The 27,107-nt window shown below is 40.2% G+C and overlaps 1 protein-coding gene and 1 long non-coding RNA gene across 3 annotated transcripts in view; one reads left to right on the plus strand and one right to left on the minus strand.

Moving 5' to 3' along the window:
- On the minus strand, positions 1 to 13,789 carry LOC148057064 (uncharacterized). 2 transcript variants are annotated; one of them, XR_015701519.1, is made up of 4 exons: positions 13,598 to 13,789; positions 12,255 to 12,649; positions 6,880 to 7,061; positions 1 to 2,668 (listed from the first exon to the last, which is right to left on the minus strand). It is a non-coding gene; the product is annotated as an uncharacterized LOC148057064 (long non-coding RNA). The 2 variants fall into 2 exon arrangements; XR_015701520.1 differs by having other exon boundaries at positions 13,361 to 13,789.
- The window catches only part of DKK3 (dickkopf Wnt signaling pathway inhibitor 3), a 27,706-nt gene continuing 13,642 nt past the window's right edge, over positions 13,044 to 27,107 (plus strand). Inside the window, exons 1-3 of the mRNA XM_087744784.1 lie at positions 13,044 to 13,262; positions 15,324 to 15,461; positions 15,967 to 16,050. Of these exons, the coding sequence (XP_087600910.1) occupies positions 13,059 to 13,262; positions 15,324 to 15,461; positions 15,967 to 16,050 (426 nt within the window). The 5' untranslated portion in view covers positions 13,044 to 13,058. The remainder of the gene's footprint in view (positions 13,263 to 15,323; positions 15,462 to 15,966; positions 16,051 to 27,107) is intronic.

Consider the following 27,107-nt stretch of genomic DNA (forward strand, 5'->3'; position numbering starts at 1 on the left):
TTAAGTATAGGGAACTGTTCTATTATCAGATGAAGCTGCATTAAAACAGAAATCACCTTTTAATATGCTGGAGTGTAATAGCGAAGAGGTTCTGTAACACATGCCCTTTCAACGTCCCTCAGTGCCATTGACAGGTGCCATTAGGAGCCACTGTTCACAACAGGAACATCCAACATAGTTCACATATGAAATGGCACACCAAAAGAAGTAGAGATGTAAAGAGAACAAAGCAGTTAGTTACTTTAATTCATTATTTATCGTAAGACACATAAAGAATGCTTAGGAAATTTACTACTGTTATATTCATTTTATTGAAGGACTAATCATTCATGCTTTAAATACATTAAAAATTCCTAATGTGCTCTCAGCATATACATACCCACAAACACAGATACATACATACATACATATATGTATATCTACTCCTTCACCCCAAGAATTTACAGTTCTATATTCCTCGGTGTCCAGCAATCCTTGCTAGGTAAGAAGAAAGTTATGTAAGAGTTTTAAAATAATCCTTTATGTTCCTTGTTTTTCAGTCAAGAGCACAACAAGTCATGTTAAATTAGCAATCACAGGGGGCAGCATACTAAAATCAGTTGAAAAATACAGCCTACAGATTGATTAGTTGAAAAAATTACACTTAAATACCTTAAAATACCTGCAAGCTTTAGACATGAGTGTCATTTCCATTATGAAATGGTATTAGAGCTGAAGAGAATGATATTACCTAAACAAAACAGAAGCAGGAACACATTTTGTTAAAATAAAAGTTATTAAAATTGAAATATAGCAGGAAAATATGTCTTCAAAGTCTGATCTCAAATCCCCAGGGAGCAGGAAGGAGGGAAACTGCAAGCTGATTTTTAGGCAAGTCTGAAACAAAAGGCCAACTCTGGACCTGCTGATGAATGTCAGCAGAGGTCTTCCCTGGGGGCAGCCATAACATGATGCCGAGGGAATAAAAGCAGAGACTTGCACAGGGGTATTAGGGCGGGCACAACAAAGAAAGGTTTGAAAGAAGATGATGGCTGGTGCCTTACCCAGCCTGGATCCTAGGTGCTAGGCAGTCCGTCTGACCACAGGGAGAAGGGTGTGACCCAGAAGAATCCAGAAATCATGTGAAATCTGGCCTCTACCAGATTGCACGGCATTGTCCTAAAAAGGCTTTCAACAACGCTTTCAGTACAAGGGTTGTCTCCTAACCGCAAACTAGGGCACACAAATCAAAGATCCTCAGCAACTGATATTCTCCATAAGGGACAAGGATATAACCTGTAGCCTATTTGCAGAAAGACGTTCAAAGGTGCTGAAATAAAAAGTATGCTCTTGGAAGACTAACACGCTTCCGAAAGCCAGAGAAGTCATATTATTCAAAAATTGAAGGTCTTCATAGGTGAAAAGAATGTGATTTGAGTCACTGGCCCAGTAAATAATTCACTCATCCTGGGCAAACCCACAATGCAGATGAGCCCTTCATTGCACTGTCTCTGTAGTTGTCTCGCATCTACTCTGCACCCGTTATCTCATCTCATTAGAGCATGATCTAGAAAACCACCATGACTTGTTTTGCTGCAGGCTGACAACCATGTTGAGTCATTAGTTTATTTTAAAATATGACTGATAGTTGTATGTCTGTTTTCGAATGAGTCATTGATTGCCTGGCTCTGTCAGACATATCATTAATGTTCCCTCAGTTCCCCCAGATTCTGTCTTTGTTACTTTGCACAAATGGTCATTTCTTTTATCCATTCATTCATTTTGGGCAAATTATGGGTGTTCCTTCCTCTCTTGCCTAAGACCGTATTAAAGTGGCCATTGTTAATGCTTTTGAGAAGTTCTTGATGGATTATAGTTGAAATCAGTATATTCTCTTCTTTCAATAATTGCTCTCTTCCCACAACTTGCACTTTTAATTCCAGTTGTCCCCTATGGCTAATGAACATGTTGCTTTTCTGCAGGCATCGTGATTTTATTGTTTTTTCTTTGTTTAAAGCTTAGTCACATCATCCATCTTTATTAATTCCTTCTGATAGCCTGTTTCTAAATGATAAATTTGATGATACAATGTAAACTTCTTCCAACTAGTCTTCCTTTTCCTATCTTTGCACAGTGTAATATCAGCAACAGGAATACATCTTTAGGGCTGGCAGCTTCCTGGCAAGTCATATTTTTGTAGCTTTCAGATTAAGTGCAAAAGCTAAATGCTTGTCAGTAATGCTTTTTAACAGTCGGTGACCCTCTTCAACTGTTGCTGTGCAACCACACCTCTACTGATAACATTTATGGCACCGGGGAACAATGGCAAATCACTCCTTCTCCATTCGAACTGCTTTGGCGTCACCACTGCCACTCTTTCCAGCTGCAGTGCTGCACGGTTTGGTGTTTGTGAAGCATCTCCTTTTAGTGCTTATTTGTAGTTTCTGATGACCAGTTTCAACAGCATTTTATGGACAATGACACCTTCATGTTCTGGGAGGTCTTGTCCCGATTGCTTTCATGGCACCACCTGCTGTTTATTTTCAAAGTTCTTGTAGCAACGCAGCAATTCTTGTTGCCATTGCTATCCATATGCCACTCTTCTAGCACATTTTACCTCTCCTTTGGGTCACTTGTGATGTTAATGTCACCTAGATTTTATTTTGTACAGGGCTGATGGCTCCTGTTCCTAAAATGTGACCACAAAAATTTATTTGCACTCCACAGCACAGTACCACTCTGGCCCACTCGCATGTTAAGTACTTGAAAATAACTTGCAAAACAAAATACTTGCTGTAATTTTCATAGTTTGGTCATTGCCTCTGCTCCCAGATTCTTTCTGATTCTTAAATAGCATAGGATTCAAGCCTCCATCAAAAGTGGAATCCTCTCTCGTACTGAAGTACACAAAAGTATTTGATTTTTTTAAAATCAAGATGCTTATTAAAACCTTTCCATGTAGGTGACCCAATCCCAATTCTGTTACTTTAGTAGGTTTATGTTTTATTATGTAAACAATAAAAATTTAGTTTCAAAATCTGCAAGAGATATCACAGTCCATTACTTTAAATTTTAAAATATCCTGAATTTAAAAGAAAACTGTTTAAAAATATTTTTGTGTGCACAATAATTTTGCATTAAAGCTCATTAATCGTAACAGTCCCAATAGATTGCAGATAATGGGAATTTACAGAGGGATATTCAGTAATGTTTTTTTCAAACGATATTCCATATGGATTATCAACTTTGCCCTTCATATTTCAATAAGAATTCAAGTAAGCGTCTTGGCAGAAGAATACTAGAAAAAAAGCTAGAAAATAGCAGCTGAATACACATTCAAGACAGCATGCTGCTTTGAGTTCTTTTATCTTATCTCACAAAGTACATCTCAGAATATTTATGAGTGTTGCCAGCTCTTGCAATTATTTGTTGCTGTTTTTGCAAGGGGGTTGGAGCCAGTAATGCCAGCACTGATGGCTTCTCCCAAATGCCACTTTTTAGTGGAATCTCACTCTGATGTTTCCCATGCTTGGGGATGAGCAGCAACTGAAATGCTGCAGGAGAGAGGCAGATCTCTCCAGGGCAGCAGGGAAGTGGAGGGTGCGTAGAAGATGCAGGGAGGGACAGAGGGTGGGTGTCTCCCAAATCTTAATGGTCTGTGAGGGGGCTACCAGGGTCCACTACCTTTTTCTTTCCCTATGTCTTTCCTGTGTCCTCAAATATAAGTGAGAACTCGAGTCACTGGTGATCGTTTCTCATCAGAAAAGGAAAATTGCAAGAGAAATTGAGTGAACTGGTTTCCACAGAGGAATCCTTGTTCTGTTGGCTTCAACAACCACCTTGAAAAGCAGATGATGTGGGGAAATAGTGTGCTAAAGTATAAAAACATATCCATGAAAAAAATGGATCATATAATGATTCACAAACTCAAGTAAGGGAAGATGGAAGGAGCACCTATTTTTTCTTAATGAAATACATTTCTTTGTTCTGAATCATCCAATGGCTTTTTCTTGTGTACTTTAACAAGGACCATATGCAAGTTAAATACCAGTGTATCAATGACTTTGTACTTGCACTAGCAACTTGGAAGATACACAGTCAGCTGAGAATACTGGCTAGCCCTAGTTTGAGTAAATGGATTAGAGCATCTTTAATTTATGAATTTTAAAAGTCAGATCTTTCCAAATGAAGGATTCATATGTTTTTGTAGCCTTAGGGAAGCAGCCAGCCGTGAATGGCTAACCTTTATTGTGGGATTTCTGTTCTCTTCTATTTAATACACAAACTTACTCACCATAACAACCACTAAAAACTGTGTGGCACGAAACAGTAAAAAAAAAAAAAAAGGCAGCAGTACCCATCCTTGCAGGAATACTAATTCAAGCAAACTTCACTTCCATAATGGAAAGATGTACAAAACACCATAGTTCAGAATGGCAGGCAATTTTAAAACCAGAAATATTGGAGCTGTTCCTCTTAGATGGATATAAACAATGACAAATCTGCTAAAATTTGTGAAAGTAAAGTACAATGCCCAATTTTAGCTTAAATTCTGTTCTGTCTTTTGTGAAATAAATAAATCATAATGCCCTGTGATGTTAGCTACACAGGCACAGGGGAAATATGTTCATAAGATATATTTAGAACAGGAAGTGGAAAATCAGAATATAGGAATGACTGAATTTCTTAGAAAGTTTTATCACATTGTTTGCATTTTTCTTTATTTTGAAATGACAATGACATTAAATTAAGTTTTGACTACATACTAAACCAGAAAAATTGAATAATGATGCTTACTTATAATGTCCTATTTAGAGAGAGTGGAAATTTGCTAGAGAAAGGATATATACCTTACAGAAGACAAATTACCTTGTTAGGTCTTAATCAATTATACCTGATGTTTTTGATGATGTTTTAATATACAGTTTTGTATTTCTCCTGACTTCATAGATGCTGAAGATAAGTGGCTAAACACCGTCTAGCATAACATTGACATAGCTTCACTAAATCTACAAGAGGGAAGGTTGGATTGCTTGTATGATCAGGCAAATCCTTAGACAGCCTGCTGGCTAGTGAGTCAGCTATGAAATACTTCATGTATATTTTGTCATTGCTTACTTGCTTATCATTTTGAGAATAAATGGTTGTGTGACCTTTGGGGGATTTCTTGAATGCCTACAATCTGCAAAGATCGAAGTGGATGGCTGATACATGATCTATAATGTTTTCCTAACACAACTATTATCTTTGGGGTTTTTGGCAGCAGCAAGTGCAAATTTATAGCTTAAAAGAGGAGAAAACTGGACAACATATGACATACATTCTTGGCCAAGAGATGAAAAAATTTTTATCCTTATACACAACCAAAGCTCTATTACACTTTAGATTCCCTATGTTTTGTTAAAAAAAGAGGCAAGCAATTTTTTTCCTCAAATTAAATGTCTCGTTTTGTGTATTACATCTGTGATAAAAGTTCTCCATTTCTCACTGTGCATTTGGTTCTTTCTTCTCCTATGTCCTTTATTCCATGCAAGCACATTTTCTATTTTCATTCTCCTTTAAACTAGCTTCAGGTTTCCCTTCCCCCAGCCATTTGCTTTTCTGAACTAGCTTTTTTGTCTCCCTGCTAAAGCTTCACTGCTTTTTCCATGTGACTTTCTTTCATACAGTCACTCCCATGTACTTTTTCTCTGCAGCTCTTCCCTCACACCGCTTCTCTCTTCCCATGTCGCACGCCAGTCTTCTCACTATCACTTAAAAAAAACCTCCCTACTGCTCTAGGGGTTATCTTTTCAGTTCTCCTTGTATGAGTTCCTGTCTACCTTACTTCAACCCATTTAATCTCTTACTATATTTGGTTCCTTCTCTTGCAGGCAACTTTATGAGTTACCGTTGGCCTGATTTCATAGCAGCTCTTTGCCCATTTCTTGATTCTTTTGTCCCAGCTCCATATACACGTTACGTTTGCCTGTAGTACAATTTCAAGAAGCAGAATAGGGGAACTGGAGCTAGGACATGAGATCTGTACCAAGACTTAGTTCATACCTAACTTCATGTTATGAAGTGCTGAAGCTAACAGGACTGGTCACCAAGTAATTCTATGGAATAGAGTAAAAAATTTGACTCCAGGATGGCTTCTCTCTACACATATCACCTCTAATCAAAAGGGGACCTGCTTCCCTATGCTATCCAGGCAATATGGCTCAACAATGGCCTGGAAGGATCCCCTCTGATAATAAGACAACGGCTTAATATTTGTTGACACCCAACCCTCTTGCTTTTGGGAACTGGTATCAACAAAGCTATTAACTATCTATCTACTACAAAGTGAGTGGAGACATTGATTCATTTCATATGAATCACTAAAAACTTTCAACCATTACTTAGTGATCTGAAATATACTCTAAAAAAGATCACGAGATAGAGGTGCTGTCTTTCACTCCCAGTTTTCTTAACCATGAAGTCTTAAAAATATGAAATACGATGACAGTCCTCATGAGAGTGTTTGTAGCTATGGACTGTCAGTTGACACTCTCCTCCCTCCCCAACAAAAACATATGTGCACACTTCTGTAAAAAGAATTTACATTTTCATTTATCAGACAATATTGTACTTCCTGGATAGTTAGAAGTTTTAAAGTGTAATTTGATTGTATGAATGCACATGGACAATATATTTGAGCAGCAAAAAGATTTCCATCCACTGCCATGGACTTATGCATTACAAATAGAAAAAAAAAACCTTTCTTATAACTTTCAGAACCTTATTGCCACAGGTCATTATTTTTAAATGGAGGCAATGGCTTGGAGTGGCAATTAAAGTGTGTGGGACGTGTGCTAGAATACAGCCATTTGCCTATGCACTTAATTTGCACTTGTGATTGTAGAAGAGAGTCCTTACCAGGCTTTGCAGTTTGCCTAAGTCAAAGCAAATTCAATATGCTGTATTCCTGTGGTCTAGAAAGCAGATACAGTTTAGAGGTTTCATCTGGTTTCTTGTTGTCACAGCTCTAATAACGTCTGGCAGGTGACTCACTGTTCCATCCGTTCTGGTCATGAGTAACTGAGATGATACAAGGCACACTAAAAAAAAATAGGCATTGTTGATTAGGTAGGTCTTCACCAGTTAAAACGTAGAGTACCTCAAAAGGAAAAGACAGTCCACAAAGCAATAAAAATGAGATCAAAGCATATTCATTTTTCAAATGCATAGCTGCTATCTTGTTAAATGATGTGCCATTAAAACCGAACAATATTTGTATTTGCATAATTCTGTTTTTCTTGAGTAAAGTACAGCTGCCACATGATGACTCTGTTTGAAAAGACTGTCAAGGATTTACTGTGTGCTGATAGGTTAATATGTCATAAGTCCTTGGCATATGATAATCTAACTTCTAGAAAATTTTATGATCATCCATGAGAGGGCCAGAAGGAGACAACAGAGCTCTACTCTAAACTCTGCAGCTGTGAAGATAAAACTAATACAAGTCCACTTCTTCTTTAAGAAAATAAAATTAAGCAAACCACAAATCTCTTCAATCTATTAAATAAAGGCCCACAATGTGTTCATCTACACCTGAAAGTTACTCTGGTTCTGACAAGGCATGAAGTTAAATACAATAACTGTTCATAATCAAATCTATGTGTGATACTCTCACATTTTTTAAACAAGGTCTTACTACTTTGTGATTTAATCAACTTACAGAGCAAATTAAATTAAACTACAATGAGGCACACTTATTCCCCAAAAGTATTAAATTAGGAACTTTTCAGGACCCGTAATTCCAGGAGAACCCTGTCTGTTGCTATTCCTCTCATTGCAGGCAGGTTTCTCCCAAACATACGTTAGCATTTCAGTGTCCTTAACACCTATTTACTTGAGCAAGACCTGAGAAAACTTCGATCGTTAAATGATTCTGCTCTAATTGCTTTGAAATTCCTAATTCTTTTCTAAATCTTTCCTAAAGCTCCTAGATCTCAGATAGAGCTTAAAATTTTTTTTATGTTTAATGTATAAAAATGGTCGGAAAGTTAAACACTGAGCTGACCCAGCAAATCACTCTGTGGTTTTTTGTACTTACATTTATTCAGTCATGACATTTACAAGTTTCCATACTGTAAAACCTCATGTGAGTAGAAAAATATTTTTACTACAACTCAGAGCTTTGTAAGTCCAAGCAACCTGACAAAACAAATGACCAGTAAAAAGAGTAGACAATTAATACTGTTATCACATCTTGATCTGTCTCAATAGTGTCTCTCCCATGGAAAACCCCTAACTGGTACTGTACTAATAAAGCAATCAGTTTCACTGAGGAATTAAAACTTACTGCTGACATGCTAAACAATATTTCTGAAGACTGTAGTATGGATATATAAATTCAATGTAGGCCATAAACATACAGTTTGTCATTTGTTGTTATTCTGCTTCGTCAGTTAGCTGCACTGGGTTTGATTTGCCCTTGGCTGCTGTCACACCTGGCCTTTCAAGCTGCTGTCAGCAGGGACTCATTGGCACAACACAGTCTCCCTCAGGACACCAACTATGATCTTCCACCCATCACTGAACTGGCCAGCTTTCCCGTGAGCCTCATATCAAAATCATCATGGCAAAAAGCCACAAACGGGCACTTTAGTGTAGGTGTCCTGCATACTTGGGGAGTAAGGGAAAGGAGCACTGCAGGGAGCAAGGAGAATTCACTCTGTAGGTGACAGGGTCAGCCCAGCAGCAGGGTGACCCCTTGGCAATATCAGCCTCAGCAGCCTTCCCGGCCTGACTCCAGCCATACGGTACAGCCTCTGCAAAGAAATTCCACAAACAGCTGAGGCATGTATGGCTTAAAATGGTAGAAACTGCAAACTTCACTGGTGTTAATTCCCTCTCTTAACTGCTCTCCCTCTCTCATGCTCTCCTTTCCCCTTCAGCAGGGAATTTAGGCTTTCAGTTTCTGGAATTTTTGCCTGCTGGGACAGATTTTGTCTTTGTTGTAGAGATCTTTGATGTTGTTTATACTTACATACTTCGGAAGGCTGCCTTTTCTTTTCATATTATAGGTTATACATTAGCCAGACATCTTGCTATTCTTTTTTTCTGCAGCTAACTAATTGATTGATTGATTTTTTGCAGTACAATTGTTGGAAAGGGAAAAGAACGCTATTAATTAATTGGTAAATGAACATGCAAAATAACAGATGTTTGAAACACAGAAAACAGAATATAATATACTGCCTTTAAATGAATAAATAATGTGTGGGAAAAAATAAATCAAACATGCACAACTCCCTACCTTGCTACTTTTAGGAACACGGTCTTTTGTCTCAAAACCCATTCAACCAGAAGGTGGTTTCTATTCTCCAGAGTCACTGATTCAGACGATGTCTGCCTTTGACAAGAGTGCATTCACCATGACAGGGGGCCATTTTTGCCTCAAGTCCACCTTAAGGGTCTTGTATTGAGGCTGACCTGAGTCTTACAAATTCTTTTTATGTAATATCTCTGGGATATGCTTTTCCTAACTGTTTACAGCTAAAATTATTCCAGCTTATTATGTCCTTTGTAAATTAGTAAATTGATGTCTAAGAATAAATTAAATCTTGACAAAAACATCATATGTGTTTTTGTGTAATGTAGGTTTTTTGTGTAACATATGTGTTCAGGAAGAGATGCTTTTTAGCTGTGTTAGTTTGTCTTAGAAAAATATCAGCCCTTTGGGCTGCAAATTAGCTATGAAAATTTGTTATAGTCCAAAACATATTCTCTGACATCTTTTACCTAACATAATTTTAAACAAGACTTTGCACCAGTCCAACATAAGAACATACTATTCATAGTTAATCCTATGTCCTCAGAAGCACACTTTAAAACGGAAGCAGTATTTTCAATACAGACGTGGCTTTCTTCCTGCTGTAAAAATGAAATAGAGGTAACCTGATTACAGGCTTCTGTTACATTAAACACAGATGAATTTTTATCTTTTTTGATTTTTTGTGGTTCTCACTGTTGCTTTAATCATACAAGATAAAAATGGTAGAACAAATGACCAGAAGCGGTGATCAATACTACAAGCTCCTTCTGATCCTCAGCAATTCTGTTTAAAGACAGAGTATAAGTCCCACTGAAACTTAGGGGAATTTTTCCACTAACCTCAGCGGGAGATAATCTAGGTTTAACATTTTCAGTGTAAGTAATTAAAGTACCTGAGGCCTTTATCTAGGTTGTATGTCAATATAACTATACAAGTGTAGCTATTTTCTGTATTATCATACACATAGCTATAAAGGTACAATTTCCTACACAGGCATTCAAATTCTGCTCAAAGAAAAATAAACCAGTAACAGCTCTTATGTTAGCTGCATGCTTTGCTATGACTTAACTGAAAACCAAAAAAGTATCCAGTACTAGAATAGAAGTACAGACTTGGGGGTTTATAGTAGTGGAACCATATTAGAACAAATGTGCACCCCCAAAATTTTCCATGTAGATAAATCCTTTTGCATAGGCATTCCAGCCTGAGCCAAGAAGGAAGATAAAGATTAATCATTACAAATACTTAGTTTTAGGGGCACTACCATCTATGACAATTTTGCCCACTTAGTTTGCAATGTCCCTATACCCAGCAGGTCAAGTGATACTGAGGGGAAAAGCACCTAGCTCCAAATGCAGGGAAGAACCTAATCATGCTGGCAATCACGTCAGGCTGCTACCATAGCACTGTGCCCTGATGTATATACCTGCCTTTCAGTAAGGCTAATGAGCTCAGGCACGACATGGGGTCACTGTGAACTAGACCTGGTTTGTGTCTTGCCGGCTCAACACGTGAGCAAGGCACACCACCCCCGTGCCCATGGCTTTCTTTACAGACACACTGTTATGGGTGCAGGGGACTTCAGCAGCTCCAGGGCGAAGTGTGAATCTAAGCAGGTGCTCTAGAGTGCTGCAGGTTGAACTTAGAAGACATAATTTGGCTCAACCGGCTATAATCATAGTGAGTGTAAAGCCTTCTGAGCACGATGACGTTATTATGAAGTAAACCAAGGTGACAGTGGAAAACCAGAAGAGCTGTTCTGCACTGACTTCAGGTGCAGATCAGATCTTCCATTCTGGGATACAAGTGCACCCTCACCACTCAGCTCAATCCCCATCCAAAGAAAGCTCACTTGAAGGAGCTAGGAAAACTGAGTTCAAGTCCATGAAAACAGTCAGAGTAACTGGGATTACATTATAAGCTTACTCCACAGTACTTCTCCATATTAAAAGATATATGTAGTCTTAATTCACTGCAACAATACTGAATAAAGTGTATGCTGCAGCATCTTGTTAATTGGTCGAACAATGCATGACTTTATATCCTGTCAGCCCTGTCAATGTCAGGGTTGTTTTTTTTTAAACCACATTCATCGAAGGCAGCGTGGAAGGGTCTTGCCTGCAAGCCAGGGCTTGGGACTGTGGCCCTCATCCCACTGCAAGAGAGGGAGACTTTAGCTCTTTAGACACACCTCTTCTAAAGTATTTAACACTTACATATGTTTAGATTGTTTGGAAAACTGATTTGAGGCCCAAATTTGCAAAGGTATTACAAAGAAGTATCTGGCTTCCTTGGGAGTTCAATGACTAAATACCTTTGGGAATTTGGGCCTCAGGTCTTTTCAAAAAATGTTTTCATTGTGTCTAATCTAATCTTCAGTTCCTCCTCAAAGCTAAGAAAATTAAAATTCTAAATGTTACGTGTCACCTGTACATTGTCAATGGCAATATTATTAAGCTTATTTGAGGCAGTGGATGAACTGGAAACCTAGCCATAAAGACAGAGGTAGAAAGAAGAGTATGTTTTCTAAACATTTCTCTGCTGGTACAGGATTGTTTCATATGCCACATTTCCTGCAAGGCGATGGAACATAGTTAACTTATTAATTCATTCCAGATAATTCCTAACAGTCTTTATCATTTAAATTGTGTAGTCCAAGAGGTTTACATGTAAAAAAATCAAACTATTGTACCAATAACCTAAGATTTACAGAATGAAACCTTCTGTGGCACTAACAGAAGTATGACGTGCTGTGGCTGGGAGACTGAGGGAAGGGTTTCCCTCTGGGGATACAGGGGCCTTCCCATCTCCGCTGCTCTCTACTGCATTCTGCTAGCATTCAGAGCTGACTGAAGCTGCCTTAGGCTGCCAATAACACTGGATTTTATAGTGGTGATTATTGTAATAATGCACTTGCAGGAAATTTTCAGGACTTAAGTAGTTTCTGCAGAAATACTTTACTCACTATTACCTCTCACTCAGGCTCCAAAATAAAATGAGACATACTGGTCAGTCAGTTCTCTCTTGGCACAACAACGTTGCCCCAGAGCAGCAAGCCAACTGCAGCAAAAACTGCCCATGAAATTCTTGGGTGCAGCATGAAGAGGAAAAATAATGTGGAAACTGGGGAAGGTGCACGCAGATACGAAATGATGATGTTGTCTGAAATTTTTGAGAAAAAAGTTTGAAAGGAAACAATCAGGGAGAGCGGGGTGCTGGCCAGCCAGATGCAGGACGTGTCACCTCTCAGAGACCTAGCTGATCCTCGGAGCCGAAAACATCTTTTGAAAAGCGTCACTGAAGACTGGAAAGCAAAACACATAATGGCGATGTCAGGCAGCTCCCACCATCCTCTTCCCATTAAACCTGTTCAAAAAAATCAACAGAAGGAAGGTCTCGGGTCTGAACGGGAAGCTCACACCGCTCCTTTCCCTCAGCATCTCTCACCCCACCTCCCTCACACTGTCCCTCTGTCCTTCCCGCTCCCCCCGGGGCGAAGCTTTCTGCCCGGGGCCGCGCTCTGCCCTGCCTCTCTCAAGCCCAGGGCTGCGGGCTCCAGCGGGGGGCTGCGGGGGCCGGGCCGGCGCTGCGGAGCCGGCGGGGGGCTGCGGGGGCCGGGCCAGGCCAGTGTGGGCCGGCGCTGCGGGGCCGGCGGGAGGCTGCGGGGCCGGGCCGGCGCTGCGGAGCCGCCCGCTCCGCTCCGCTCCACCCCGCCCCACCTCCGCGCCGCCAGCCCGCACCGTTGAGGGGCAGCGGCGGGAGCGGCGCCACCGGGATGCGGCGCGGAGCGGGACCGGGAGCGGGGCCGGGGCGGCGATGGCTGCTGCTGGCGGCCCTGCTGGGGGCCCTGTGCGGCGCCGCGGCGGCCGCGGCGGGGGGCGGCGGCCGGCGGCGGGCGGCCAGCCTGGGCGAGATGCTGCGGGAGGTGGAGGCGCTTATGGAAGACACGCAACACAAGCTGCGCAACGCGGTGCAGGAGGTGAGGGGGCGGCGGGTGGGTCCGAGGGGACCCCGCGGCGTGGGAGGCCCCTTCCCCCGTCACCCCGCCGGGCCGGGCCGGGCCGCACTGCACCGCACCTGCGGGGATTCCTGTCAGCGGCCGCCTGCGCGGGACCGGGCCGATGCGTGCGACAAAGAGCGCCGGCGGCCGGCCCTGCCCGCGCCCCGCCGCGAGGAGCCGCTGCCCGAGGCGGCGACCTGCGCGCGTCTCGGCCGGGGGAGCGCGAAAATCCTTTCAGCTGGGTGTCCACCGCCCTAAGCCCGCCCGGCGCTGCCGCCCTCCTCCGGCGGGGAGGCGGGAGGCGGGTGAGGTACCGGCGCGGCCGCCTGCTGCGACCGAGGGTCTCCCCTCTGCTTCTGGCGCGGTTCCTTCGCGCTGGCCGGCTGTCCCGCCCCGCCGCTCACATCGCCCACGCCGCCTCGCTGCCCTCGGCTGCCGCGCGTCCCTGCGGCTCGGGCTGCGCCGCGGGGGGGGCGTCTGGATTGCGGCGCCGGGCGCTGCATGGGAAAGCCACCCTCTTGCAGGCAGATAGAGAGGCAAAAATGCAGGCAGGTAGTCCGTCTGAATCCTGAAGTGAGAAAATAACAGTGCGTGGCAAGGGGAGGAGTGAAGAGTTATTTTATTGTCTTAGTGCAGCAGGAACTAAGATACAAGAGGTTATCCCAAAGCAGGATTCAAAGGTATGAGACAGTCCTGAAAACACGTGTGGAGAAGTGGCTTATTTTTGGTGTAATTCCATGTCTTGATCTCGAATTCCTCGCCCAGAGTCGCCCAGGACCTGTTTCAAAGCCTGAACTGAGCCTGGACCCTGAGCCGTTGCCTCGTGTCGCTATCGAAAGACCTTGCTCCTGCACTCCCCTTACTTCTGCGCTTTTTTCTCCTTCATGTTATAAATCTTCCTCCCAAGTTCTCTTTTCCTCTCATTCAAAAAGACATGGTCTGAAAAAACCTTTTACTGACAACCCACTGGGGAAACAGGCCTTTCTTTGCTATAGCTAGGTGATTTCTGAACCTTTACTGTCACCTGGGCAGCTGCTGAAATCTACCTCTGTCATCCACTTCATTTAGTCTGCAAACCCATTGAGACAAACCATTTTTTTAAAGTATTCTTTACAATGCCAAAAATATGCTTAGTTAGAAATAAGGATGTAGTCAAAATTTCTGCCTGTTTTACTCTTCCTGTAGTCAGTTCTGGATTTGAGGAATGGTCTGTATACAGCACAAAACGTGGATTGTCTGAGCTGCGTCTTAGCAGATAAACGCTTTACACTTAAAAAGGTTTGCAGCTGTCATTTAAAATAAGCAGACACACCAGAAAGAGAAATTTTGTCTTGGGAAAAATTCTGTTGTTCAGCCTGGCTGAACTTGTGGCCTCCTAGCTCTGTTAGAGCAGTTGCAAACAATGAAGTGACACAAATTCAGAGTTTGTGTTGTTTGCAAGACCCATGCCCTTTTGCTGAGCTTACTCTGTTTTCTGGTTCAGAGAGGACTCCTGTGTTGAGTCTTCATCTGGCAAACAAAGACAAGTGGGAGCTGAAATAAGAGAATGAAATTCTGGATGTGTGCACCCTGCTCTGTAAGACCGCTTCTGTTGACTTCAAGGGGCTTTGGCTATGTCTCTCTGTCCTGCCAGAACATTTTCTCTTCTTTGTCAGATGGAAAAGTCTGTCTTAAGTGTTTAGTGTTTTTCTGGGAAAAATAGAAAGCTGGACTCTTGACCGGCATCAGCCTGTGCAGATAGCAAATTGTCACTAGTCTTCGCACACTTTTTCCTCACACGGACTGACTTTGGCTTAAACAGTCCAGAGCTAAAGGGTTTAGCTAAAGGGTTTAGCTCTCCACTGTTTTTCTAGTCCATTAAAAGAGCTGCTGTGATCACTGTCTGAAACAGCTGAGTAAGTGTTGCCATACAGGGGGATCTGTACTAGCAGCACCACATAATTAAACAGGGCGTTACAGAGGGCTGCACATGAAGAGTTGCTTGTTCTCTTTTGTTTAATCGTTGCTTTATTTAATTGTTGTTTTATGTAAATTTGGCAGATGGAAGCTGAAGAGGAAGGGGCAAAAAAACTGTCAGAAGTAAACTTTGAAAACTTACCTCCCAACTACCATAATGAGTCCAACACAGAAACCAGAATTGGTAATAAAACTGTTCAGACTCATCAAGAAATTGATAAGGTATGAGAAAACATATATAGCAAGCTGCTGGTTCTTACACAACCTTTTCTTCAAAAATATAAAAAATTTTGCATGTTTTGGGGAGAAATAACATAATTTGGAGCATAAACTTTCCTGATGATAATTACTTTGGGGCGTTATTGTATCTTATTTGCTTGCCTAATGACTGTGTAGGGGCATATGTCATAAAAGGTTAATGTGAAATAATAATTTATTTTGAAAAAAGTGCCTGCTAAAAATAGAACACAGGTACAGCTATTACCTGGGTCATAAAAGAATGACCATCTCTTGCTCAGTTAGCTTCATTATAGTGACGTTTTAAATAGATAAGGAGATAGCCTTGTCATCTACTTTTTCCCCCCAGATTAGGATTTTATATGAGTGACAGCAAAATGGGAAAAAAAGGAGAGGGTGGGGTGGGTTAATTATTGCAGAATGTAGGACTGAGAGTAGCAAAAGACTAATAAAAAATGTAATTTGAGATTTTGTTCTTTTGCCATATCAGGTTACAGATAACAAAACTGGATCAACATTTTTTTCTGAGACAGTTATTACATCTATAAATGATGGAGAAAACAAAAGAAATCATGTAAGTGAACACATTTTTTCCTTTGGAAAATTAAAGGAATACTTTGGGTCCATCATTCAGAAGAAGGTGATATAGTTCACCTAGAGAAATTTCTGAATGCTTTAGAACACGCAAAAGCATTAGGGGTAAGCAGTCAAAAATGGTTTTGTTTTTGTTTTTTAATTAATTTAATTTAGGAATATTATATTATGAATCGGAAGCAGAGTTTCAGTGTTGTGGTTAATGGAGGTTCTTGATCTGAATATTCAATTTGTCTGTCAAATGTAAATGTTGTACTCAAATAGCAAAGAAAGACAGTTACACAGCCCTTTCTGGTGAGTGTGAATAAACCCTTAGTGTAACAGTGCTTCATGTATGTCCTCTCAGTGCTTTTGGGTTTCATAAAAAAATTGCTTTAACACTAGAAAATAAACCCCAAATTGTCTATCATGAGGAATCTGTGGAAAAATATATGGCTCTTTTTGCTTTTCAGCCTAACCTAGTGATGGACAACTGGTTGTGAAATGTCACTTTGGGGAGGGGGAAAGAGGTGGGACAATAAATCCCCTTCCCCCCTGGAAATACAGTTGTTTAAGGATTCTCAAAGAAGTTTAAAAGATCAAGAATATTCCTTATCCGAGTCTTGCAAACACAGGCACATTTGCTACACATCTGTAGTCCCATGAGAAATTCGGCGTGTAGCACTACTTAGAACAACTGTTAGGTTTTCTTCAGTTATAGTCTTACCAAAATGGAATTTTTTTTATACTCTTACTAAGACAGGACTTGCCAGTGTTAATAGCTGATAGCTGGCTTCATCTGACTAATAGTTCGTGGTTTAATTTAGTTTAACATGCCCTGGCTTTTTTTAGAGTAACTTTCTTCCAGTTCTTTCACAGAAGTAGCTCTTTAACTATTTTATAAAACATTAAAAAAAAGAAAAAATTATGGTGGTAGTTCCTGTTTTTAATGGGCATAAAACCTGAAATTAGTGCATCTTTTCTGCTATTATCCTCTAACTAAGTTTTCCCTCTTTCAACTCATATTTTTGTACTGCTATTAAAGTTTGAGAATGGCAAGTAGCAAAATAAAGTTGCTTCTGTATGCTATACTTCTTGTATGCTTATACTTCTTCTACTACTTTTTTTACTATTTTGCAAAGCTTGTAGATTAAGTGGTAAGTCAAAGTACAAAATAAATTGCAACTATTCTAAGCTACAGCTTGGTTTTATACACAGTGTTAAAATAGTCCACAATGCTTTTTAATAATGAGATATGTGTAATGAAGGCAATCCAAATGTTTTTTTTGAGCAAATATGGTCATCATCTTCAAACCCAATGTACAAAGGCCAACTTTTCAACCTTCTTAGCACTGGGACACAACACTGGTATTGTTTCATAATGTATTTGGCTTACTTGTGGTGTCTAATCATTCTTCACAGCTGTAAAAAATATTTCTGTTAGCTTTCTCCAACGATGCTACAAAGTTCCTTATAAGCTTCATATGTCAAGTGACATTATCTGCATTTTCCTTATGGGAAGGTTGCCTCACTTATGAATACTCCAGAACCAATACCGTTGTTAGTCTTCCAGCTAAAGAATTTGAGGGCTGAATACAAGTTTTTGTCAAACTTTGTGGTGGCAGTCTTTATTCAGTTATGAAGTAAGCATAATCAGGACTGATCACATTAACTCCTAATCATTTAAATCTTGGGGTCATCAACATCCTTACTGCAGCAGCTGCTGAAACAAAACTACATTTGTTAATGTTTATTTCCCCTCTCACACTCATTTTGAACTTTCAGCATGCCCATGGTACAAACACCTTATTCAGAGGTTGCCAAGTAGAGAAAAAGCTAAATGGGAAAAGCAACCTACAGACGTATTTGGTTGTTATTTAAGGAGAGCAGGCAAACATGCATATATTAATTTGACTAAAAGACACCTAACAGAAGTAAATCTGAAAATACTTGAAAACTTTAAACATTAAGGAGGAATATGAATTACTTAGGTGAACAACTACTGTAGGAGTAATGGCATGAGATTGAGAATTGGAAAATTTGGTTTACAGCAAGAAAAACGAGCTGCCAGGGGGAGGACTACCAAGGGGAAGAAAAATTTTGTCCAAATTAAAAAGCACTATTGCTTAGATCTGTAAACTTAAGACAAAAGTATTGGGAAAATGAGTTGCAGAAAACCTTGCACTGGCCCCTTAGGTCTTTTTTATATACATAAATTTTCATACTTGAAGTGTCATGTGACATTGTGGGATGTCCCAGTCACTTTTCCAGGCTTCACAGACCACTGGATGGTAAAAGAGTAATTCTGCTTTTTGCTGCTTACTTTAAATGTTAGCAGCAAAGCAACACGTGTGTAGATTTTCTATTCTCCAGGCAGTTAAAAATGGAAACCTTTTGAAATATGTTTGGAGATTATCTTAGTGGATCTCTAACTACAGCCACTATATGCTGTTCTGTAATACACATCCTTAATACCCATCAGTGATTCATCCTGCTGTGTAGTATAACGCAACAAGAGGTTTGTATAATTGTAGCTATAAGTATTGACATGCGTTTGAAAAGGGTGATACTGACATTTTGGTCTGTGGATGGAGAATTTGGTAGCAGAGGCTGTAGGGAGCCAGCCACTGGGAACAGGACCTCTGTTCTGATGTTACTCCCATAGCCTTCAGATTGGTGCCTCTTTAGAACAGCACTTTTGTTTTTATTTTCAATCTGCCAAGTAAAAGAAACGGGCACATGCTATCACACAAGCTCAACTTTTATCCTTGTAGGGAAACTGAATGCTGAAAACTAAAGCTTTTTCATAGGTTCAGTTTATAGGCTTAGCTTATGAAAGTTAATGATTCCCACAGCTCCTGCACTTTAGGTACAAAATTGGGTGGTAAATAGAAGAATTCATCAAACACCTCAGCAAGCCACCTGCTCTGAAACGTAAACTCTAATTTATTACTGCAGTAATTCATAATAGCTGGAACCTTTACAGCCCTCGGTTCACGTTTATTCTCTGAGCCGAGTTAAAAGCCGCTGAAATCACTGAAAGTTTTTTCCATTTTTGGGCTTTGAGACCTGATGCAAAAGCCTCACAGGTAGATAAAGATGTGTCTTGCGATGGGTCTATGTTGCAGTAATAAATCCACATACTGGCTGGAATGAAATTCGGCACTGGAGAGGCAGCTTCATGGAAAATAGGTTGTGTCTGCTTTTTAAATCACAATGCCTGTGCTACCCCTATGTCCTCCTGCAAACAGGTACAAATACACATATATATAGTACATATATACAAGTATATACACATACGTATAGTGCAGATACACTATTACAGGAACATAAGGCATAATCTCCCCCCCCCCCCCCCTTTTCCCTCCCACACAGTATTTCTTCTTGGCTTTGCATCACAAAAGTATTCTCTTTAGACTGCGTTCTTTGTTACTGAATGACTCGCTTGACCGTATTTTGATGTCCAGAAGACTATCAGTATTTTAAGTCTCCAGAAGAGGAACTGGGCTGCTTGCCATTTCTGGCAATGCAATCCAGTTCTTCAGAGGTGCTGCATTATTTGGAGGCGCCATTTACATTCCCAGACTAACATTCACTTTCTCGGATATCAGTGAGGACTGACAGTCACCAGCATAGATGTCAGGCTTTGATCCAACAGTCTTGTGTCTTTAAAGAGGCCAAATACAGGCAAGAGGCAGCTGGATGTGCATGTTATTATGCCCGTGCAGGGTTTTACATCCACTTGCTCCTGGGTTTAAGGCTCAAATATTCTATAATTTACCTCTCTGGGGAGCATTAGTTAGCTTGCAAATTAATCGAGTAATTCCAGTAGTAAGGTCAAGTATAAAACACAGATAAAGTAACAGCACTCTTTGTTACCATATGAAAATCAAAATGTGTTCTGGCTTGTTGACTAGTCCTATTTCAGTTGTGACACGTTAGCCTACCAATGAAAAGCAAACATGATAAATAAAAGGAAACAAAATTGGTACTGGTAAGATTTGCTGCACAAAGATGAGTTGCGTTTCTTCTCAGTTGCGTTCAGAGTAGTATTTTATGTAAGCTCTCTCTTCTAATTCAGAGCTAGTGTACCTAAGGTTTTCTTTCTTGTCTGGATTAATTTGATAAATAAAAATAGCAACAGCTTCTCTTTAGCAAGTTTTGGTTTGGTTTTTTTTTTTTTTTTCCCCAAACTTTAATAGAAGTATGTCTGGTTTTTTTTCAATTCTCTTTCTTGAAAGAGATTTTTAAAGATGCTTATATCTAGGGAGGGTGTACCAGGGAACTGGAAGAGTATCATGCATTTCTCATTTGGCTTTGGCACTATAAAAAACATTCCTTTCTTTTACCTGTACTTGATGGTAGAGGGTCTTGAGGACATGACTGCATCTTCTCATTAGTTACACAGTACAGGTCAAAGTTTCTTTGTGGGGGAGTAAGGAGAGATGCCTCCAGTGTGATTCTGTGCAAGGTGCTTGCTCTTTCTCTGCAAAGGTGGGTGTGTGCCTGTATGCACGCACGTATTTGGTACCCACCTTCTGCAAATACAGCAGCTGGTTAGTAAGTGCTGAAAAGGAGCTTTGAAAATTGAGAAGGAAGCATTGATGGAATGGAAATCGCAATTTTTCTATCAGCAGCACTGCAGGAGAGCTGCTTATGGCAGAAATTTGAACATGCAGCATCTTGGTGTTGACTTCTGCTCCCTTTGGCATGCTAGGGTCTCAGGGAAGACACTTGTTTTGGGCATCCCAGTCCTACGTTTGGGTCTAATTTTTTAGTTAAATTTTTCACAGAACTTCTAGTCCCTGGTGACTTGCACTCAACAACCTTAAACTATCAATAGACACACTAAGTGCATTCCTGGGTTGAAATCCTGGTCTCTGTCTAGCCAATTGCTTACAATGGCAATTAGTTAAAAAAGTGAATGATAGTTTCATTAGCCTTTTGTAAGCAGAATACCTGCATGCTTTGCACTCTTTTTTGTGACATTCAGTTGATACTTTTTAAGTAGTACATCTCAAGTGTTCGCAAGTCATAGCTTACATTTTAGAACAAAACACTTCTTGTAGGCTAAGTTCCCATCCAGTCCCAATCCACCTAAATTCCTGCAGGAAAACTAATACACTTTTTTTTAATCTTACAGTGCATGAAAAACTATTGCTTTTCACTAGCAAAACTACCCTCAGTTCTTTCAGTCTCTTGCACAAGCAAGGCAGTGTGATGTGTGTTTCGCCCTTCTGATGTTTTAAGTTTGCTAACCTGTCCGATGCTAGCAATCTGCTAGTCTGCACTTAACTCCACTGGAAAAGATATGAAGTAGCCATGCAAACTGAAGCTAGGTGTTGAGGTTTTTGAGCCCAGTTAGTAAAAGAGCATTCTGATAGTGATCCTGAGAGGCCTGAATACCTGTGTCTTGTTTTGAAACAAGGAAATCCATCCCTGGCTTGTTTTAGAGAGCCAGGGCTCTTCAGCCAGGCAGGGTGTAGACATTCTGAATATTTTACTGAAACCCCTTTTTTTTTTTGTCCCTTTTCTTTTCAGTTTCAGTCCTGGCAATGTAGAATATGAAGCTGAGGGGAACGTACAAATAGCACGTGAGGACAAGTAGCTTGTGTTTAGAGTAGAAAACGATGTGGAGAAGGGTGCAAAGGGAAAGAGGATGTGGCCGAAGATGAGAAGAACTTTGCAATTAATATTTTGAATGGCTCTTATTAATCTGGAATACATTTAGGCTTTGAATCTTGTTGCAGAGCAAGGGACATATCCTTCTTGTATGAAAGGTATGATGGAGTGTGCACCTACCCCTGAGTGTTCATATCTAACTCCATAAGCAGCAAATGCTTCTTAGTGATGCAGAAGCTATTAAGAGATTTAATTTAGCTCATGGATGATAGGATGGCCTTATTGTCAGTCACAGTGTATTTCTAAGACCAAAGTTTTTACTGGTCATCTGATGTTTGCTGGACTATAGCCAAAAAAATCTGAATGTTAGCCTCAATGAACAGAAAGACCTGACATAAGGAGTTTGAAAAACATGTGTTGCCTCTGATCCTGCATGAAGAAAACTCTCCGAGGAAGAAGGTGGGAAATCTCTGTAATTGCCAGCTGAGGTGTGTGTCATACAGCTCAGTGTCCACATCTTTATTTACTGAACTTACTCCATTCTGAGTTGGCTTGTTTTTGCAGAGAGAATGCTGTGTAGAAAGTTATGGATCCACACAGAGAATCAGGAATGGATAGTGTGTACAAACATAAGATGATTTTGTAATACTATAGTGCTGCAATGGCCATGATGTGGGGAAAAGTGAGACTGCAGTTTCCATGGACTCAGATATCACGCTTGGTGACCCTGAACAAACAAGCAGGTGTAAACAGCTGCTAGACCTTATCAGAGTGACGAGAAGCAAGGTGCCTTTTGCTGAGAGGTGAGGCAAACCAGGCAGGTGTTTCAGCTGAAAACACAACAACCAAAGGTCAGTGAACACAGATCATTATCACATTTTTTTTGTCTTAAATAGTGGCTTGGATTTACAGGCAAAGAACTGATGCAATAGCAAAAATTAAAGGTGTGAAATCCTGCTCTCGTTTTTATCAGTGGGAGTCTGAAGTAATTCAGATAACTTTAGTAAATTTACTTTGCTAGTAATGAAAAAAAATTTAAAAGAATGACTAGGATATCTTTCATGTTTCCTATTGGTCTAGCTTAGTGTAACGTTTTTTTTTTTTTTATCAAATTAGGCAAACAAACCAGTGTAGTACTAATTGATATTCTGAAAGTACCATTCTTCACTAGTAATTCAGGTCTATGCCTCTGTTTAGAATTATTTTAAAATTTGCCAGATCCTCATGTGCTATAATGTGGTATCTCTATTCCAGTTAAACTCCAAAGAAAAAGACTATTTTTATGCAAAATCAAGTTGGCTGAAGAACTGCCTCACCATTTTTATCTGTCTACCTGGACTGTTTACCCTTTGAGTAGCTAAATATTGAAGGCAGAAAGATTTTCTTGGAATAAATTTCTCCGCTCCAAAAATAAGCTATTCCTGTAACACAGTCACAGTGCCTAGAATTGATTCATGTTCTAGGTGATTGTGTTAGTAAAAACACAACAGTAAACCAGTAAGTCTGTCTCCAGAAGGCTACAAAACAGACTTTCTCTCAGAGCGTCAGTGCCCACCCACTGCTTCATCAATGTCCATCTGAGAGCCATGCACCACTTCTAAAGCTTACAGCATTCATGTTAATTGTGGAAATAAATTCTGAAGCTTTTAATCTGTGGGGAGGTATGCATCATGTTCAGTTATCTGCTTCTTCCTTGTTTGCATATTGGTTGGTACAACTTCTGCAAACAAGCCGTGGTAAGGGAGTAATATAAATCAAAGAGCGGTTGTTTACCTTTTCCCTGGGTTTAGTTCAGTCTTCTCACACATAACATGCTGAATTTAGGGAACCAAGGCTGTCCGAATGTTTTTTACAGATCATGTCCAAGTTGTAGGGAGATATAAAAACAAATCACCACGAATGCTTTTACTTTCTGCCTCTACTAGATCTACCTATTTATCCTAAGAGAAATTAAATGTTTTTTTATCTTCTCTGTAAGGTAACAGATACAGTCAGGAGAGTGAATCTTATATGCAGGCTGGTGACAAGTCTGTGATCTGCTGACGTATGTTAAGAGACTGTCTTCAGTCTATGGACTGTCTTCAGACAGCAGTGAAAGTTCATCAGCAATGTTTCCTCTGGTCAGACCCATGTGGCAAAATTAATCACATGATAGGAAAAGCTTTAAGGCAAAAGAGAATTTTTTTCCACTGGTTTTGGTTACATGGTTTAATCCATTGGCTCCAGCAGGTACTTATGTGAGATTTTAGCTGAAACCATGCTATCTAATTAAGCAGTAAGCTTTAGCTGGTAGGGTAACAACATGTAGCAAAGGCTTTAGGAAACACAGGCTATGGTACTGGATGTAAAGCATAAATGTTTTGTCTTTTTATTTTTTATTTACGTCTGTTACAACCTTAGAATGATTGAGGTACAAAGGATACAGATGAATGAACTAAACCTGCAGCTGGTTTACATCTGTGTTGTCATATGTAAGGTGGCAGAATGGTACCAGTTCTCCATGGCTGGGAGGTTGGTCCAGTAACACATAGTTCCATATATGATGAGCCTAAGTCTTCTCTAGCATTTTCATGGACTGTAGGAAGGGTAGATTCATCAAAATCAGTAGAATTATACTGGTTTTACTCCAGTGAGTGGGAGGAGATCTGTGATTGCTTGGCCTTCTGTGCAGTTGTTTACAGTCAGGAAGATGTGTGAGTTGCTACTAATCCAGCTTGGTGGTGTTTGGTATTACGATTTACTAAGGTAAACCATGGAAATTGAAGAAAAGTGGTGAATTGAACTCTGTGTTTAGTTCTGTTTCATCAAAGATTTGATAAACGTGAGAAAAAAAGCACTGTAGAATAGCGGCTTCAAATGTATTCCCTTGAGAAATGCATTTCTGTGTCAGCTAAGTAAGTCTCACTTTGTCCTTCCTCCATCTGATTCAAAAACAGCGTTTTGGCATCCTTTGAGGCGAGTGTCTGCCTGACCTTTTGAGGGACTGAGTCACCTTGATAGTTAGCACTGAGGAATACCACACCAGTGAATGCATTAGCTGTCACATTGTGGTTGTTCACCACTGCAGCTTATAGAGAGAACCTCCCTCCAGCTTTTCTACCTGTCCTGATTCTTACCTTAATAAACAGTCCACTTCTCCTTTCCAATTAGCAATATATCATTATATAGCATAATTGGTAAAAAGATATACAGGGTGGGGTAGGAGTTTTGGATTTGTTTACTTCTTATTCTGTCTGGAAATGACTCAGAGCCTGTTCTGTGAATTTACATCACACGCGGAATCCCTCAGACTTGTTCCCTTAGAAAGTCCGCTCATCCCAGGGGGAGGAAGAAGCATCTTATGGCATGTAGAGAGGCTGACATCATGGTGTCAGGCAAAGGGGAACCTTAGTGGTCTTCCCGTGTCCAAGATATTTCATAGCCATCAACAAGGGAAGGTTTTGGTGCCTTGGTAGGTGTTTGTCTTGGACTTCATACGTGGTAAAAATCTGTAATACATTCACATTCTTATGTCCTTTTGGGAAAGACATAAAGAGTATGCTGAAGACCCTTTTTCATTTCTTCTTCATTGGAGTTTGTTTAGAAAATGGAATGAATATTCATGAATAGTCATCATCTTGTGTTGTTGATATCCTCTGGACACATGGTTTCAGACAGAGAATTAAATTAAGGAAAAAAAAAAGGCTCTATCGTAATCCCAACAAATGCCCCAAAGAGGAGGTCTGGAAGAAGCCTCAAAAAGTCAGCACCTGCCACCCGGATGCCTACTCCATCCTTAGGCAGACGTTCATCTCGTGTTCTCAAAATCCTCAGGTGCTGGAGATGATTTATTCCAATGCTTTTCTGTGCTCACTCTACAGTCTCTATTGCTGTAATTTAAGCCCCTTCTTCCATCTACAACTCATGGAAAATAAATTATTCTCTTTCCTCTCCAGTAACAGCAGTCTCCCACACTGTCAGCTCTGCTGTAGGCAAAATCCATTGTAGATGAATTCTTACCCATGTATTTCTGTTCTAGTATTATTATCTTTGGCTGACACCTTAAATACTGTAAATAAGTCTGTTGAAACTGTAAGCTACCAAAAAAGTGTATTATATAAGAACAAAGCACATAGGATTCAGGGTTTGAAATAAGTTCTGTGAGGGATTGGGCACAGGTTGGCATCTTACTCTCAGTGTGCTACTTTTAATTCAGTGATTAAGATTAGTGAGGAGCTATTAAGTACAGAAATCTTGTTTTCAACTGTTTTTGCACAGCTGTTTCACATCCTTGCTGTGTACAACTACTCTGGGTTGTTTTGCTTTTGTAAATTTTCAAAATTTACATAGTTTGGTAGTGAATCATGGAAACTTTGTCGCTGCCAATTGTAGAAAGAAGAGACGCCTGCATTAAAATTCAGCCCCCGGGCACACCATTACAGGAAAGCTGTCTCTTTATATGATTACTACTTAGAAATAATGGCACTTCAGAGCTTTGTAGCACAGTTTTACAGTGTTTCCATAACTGTTGTTGTGTCTCAAGACATTTAGAATAAAACCCAAGATCTTTTAGACCACAATGTTTTAGACACATCTTCTGGTTATCAAAGAATTGTTGTTCTCCAATTAATAGATCCACAGGTAGATGCATTTCTCTATTAAGACAATTAATTGCAAAATCATTAGGAAGACTTTGTTTATAAACATGCATCAGTATTTTGACCTCATTTGATGATCTCATACTATGTGAAATAGCTTTTCTTAACATGGAGCACATGGCTCTTGGTTTTGGATCTGAGATTGCCCAACTACAGAATATTCCTTCTCTGTCTTATTATGGATAAAGAAGATTATCGAGTCTCTGTGTATTTAAAAAAAATGGACTGAGTGTATAGCATGGCACCAAGTTTCCAGATGGCCTAAGGGAAGATTTTGTTGTCAGAATTTCTACCATCCTGCTCTGCCTATGGTACGCCTGACAAACAGGAGAAAAGAAGAGAAATTTCATGTTATAACCTGTCCTGCCTGCTCTAGAGCAAATGTGTGGGATGAGATGAGACTTCTGCTATTGCAGACAGCCACTGCAGTATGTAGCCCTATATATATATATGCGCTGTATACATATATTTATATGTATATATACATATACACAGATCTTTGCTCCTTTCTTAGCTGGATAGCTCTTAGTTTTCAGACTAAGTTAATTACCTGTCAGATTATAATTTGTGGATTTTTATCTACCAAATTTGAACAGTTCTAGTGTGCCTCCTCTGATACCATTGCAGAACAGATTGAAACAAGTACTTTGCACTGTGTTTCCTACTCAGGAGCCTTTGCAGAGGCTGTAGTCTTGCCAGGATCAGATTATTACATTGCTTCCTGAGAAAAAGAGGGGGTGAGGGAAGAAAATAAAGTGACTGCTTCTGCAGAGTGACCTGCCATGAAATTATTACGTGA

This window comes from Nipponia nippon, unplaced genomic scaffold (assembly GCF_047370975.1).
Source record: "Nipponia nippon isolate SJK-2023a ecotype South Korea unplaced genomic scaffold, ASM4737097v1 scaffold_10, whole genome shotgun sequence".
Lineage (NCBI taxonomy): Eukaryota > Metazoa > Chordata > Aves > Pelecaniformes > Threskiornithidae > Nipponia > Nipponia nippon.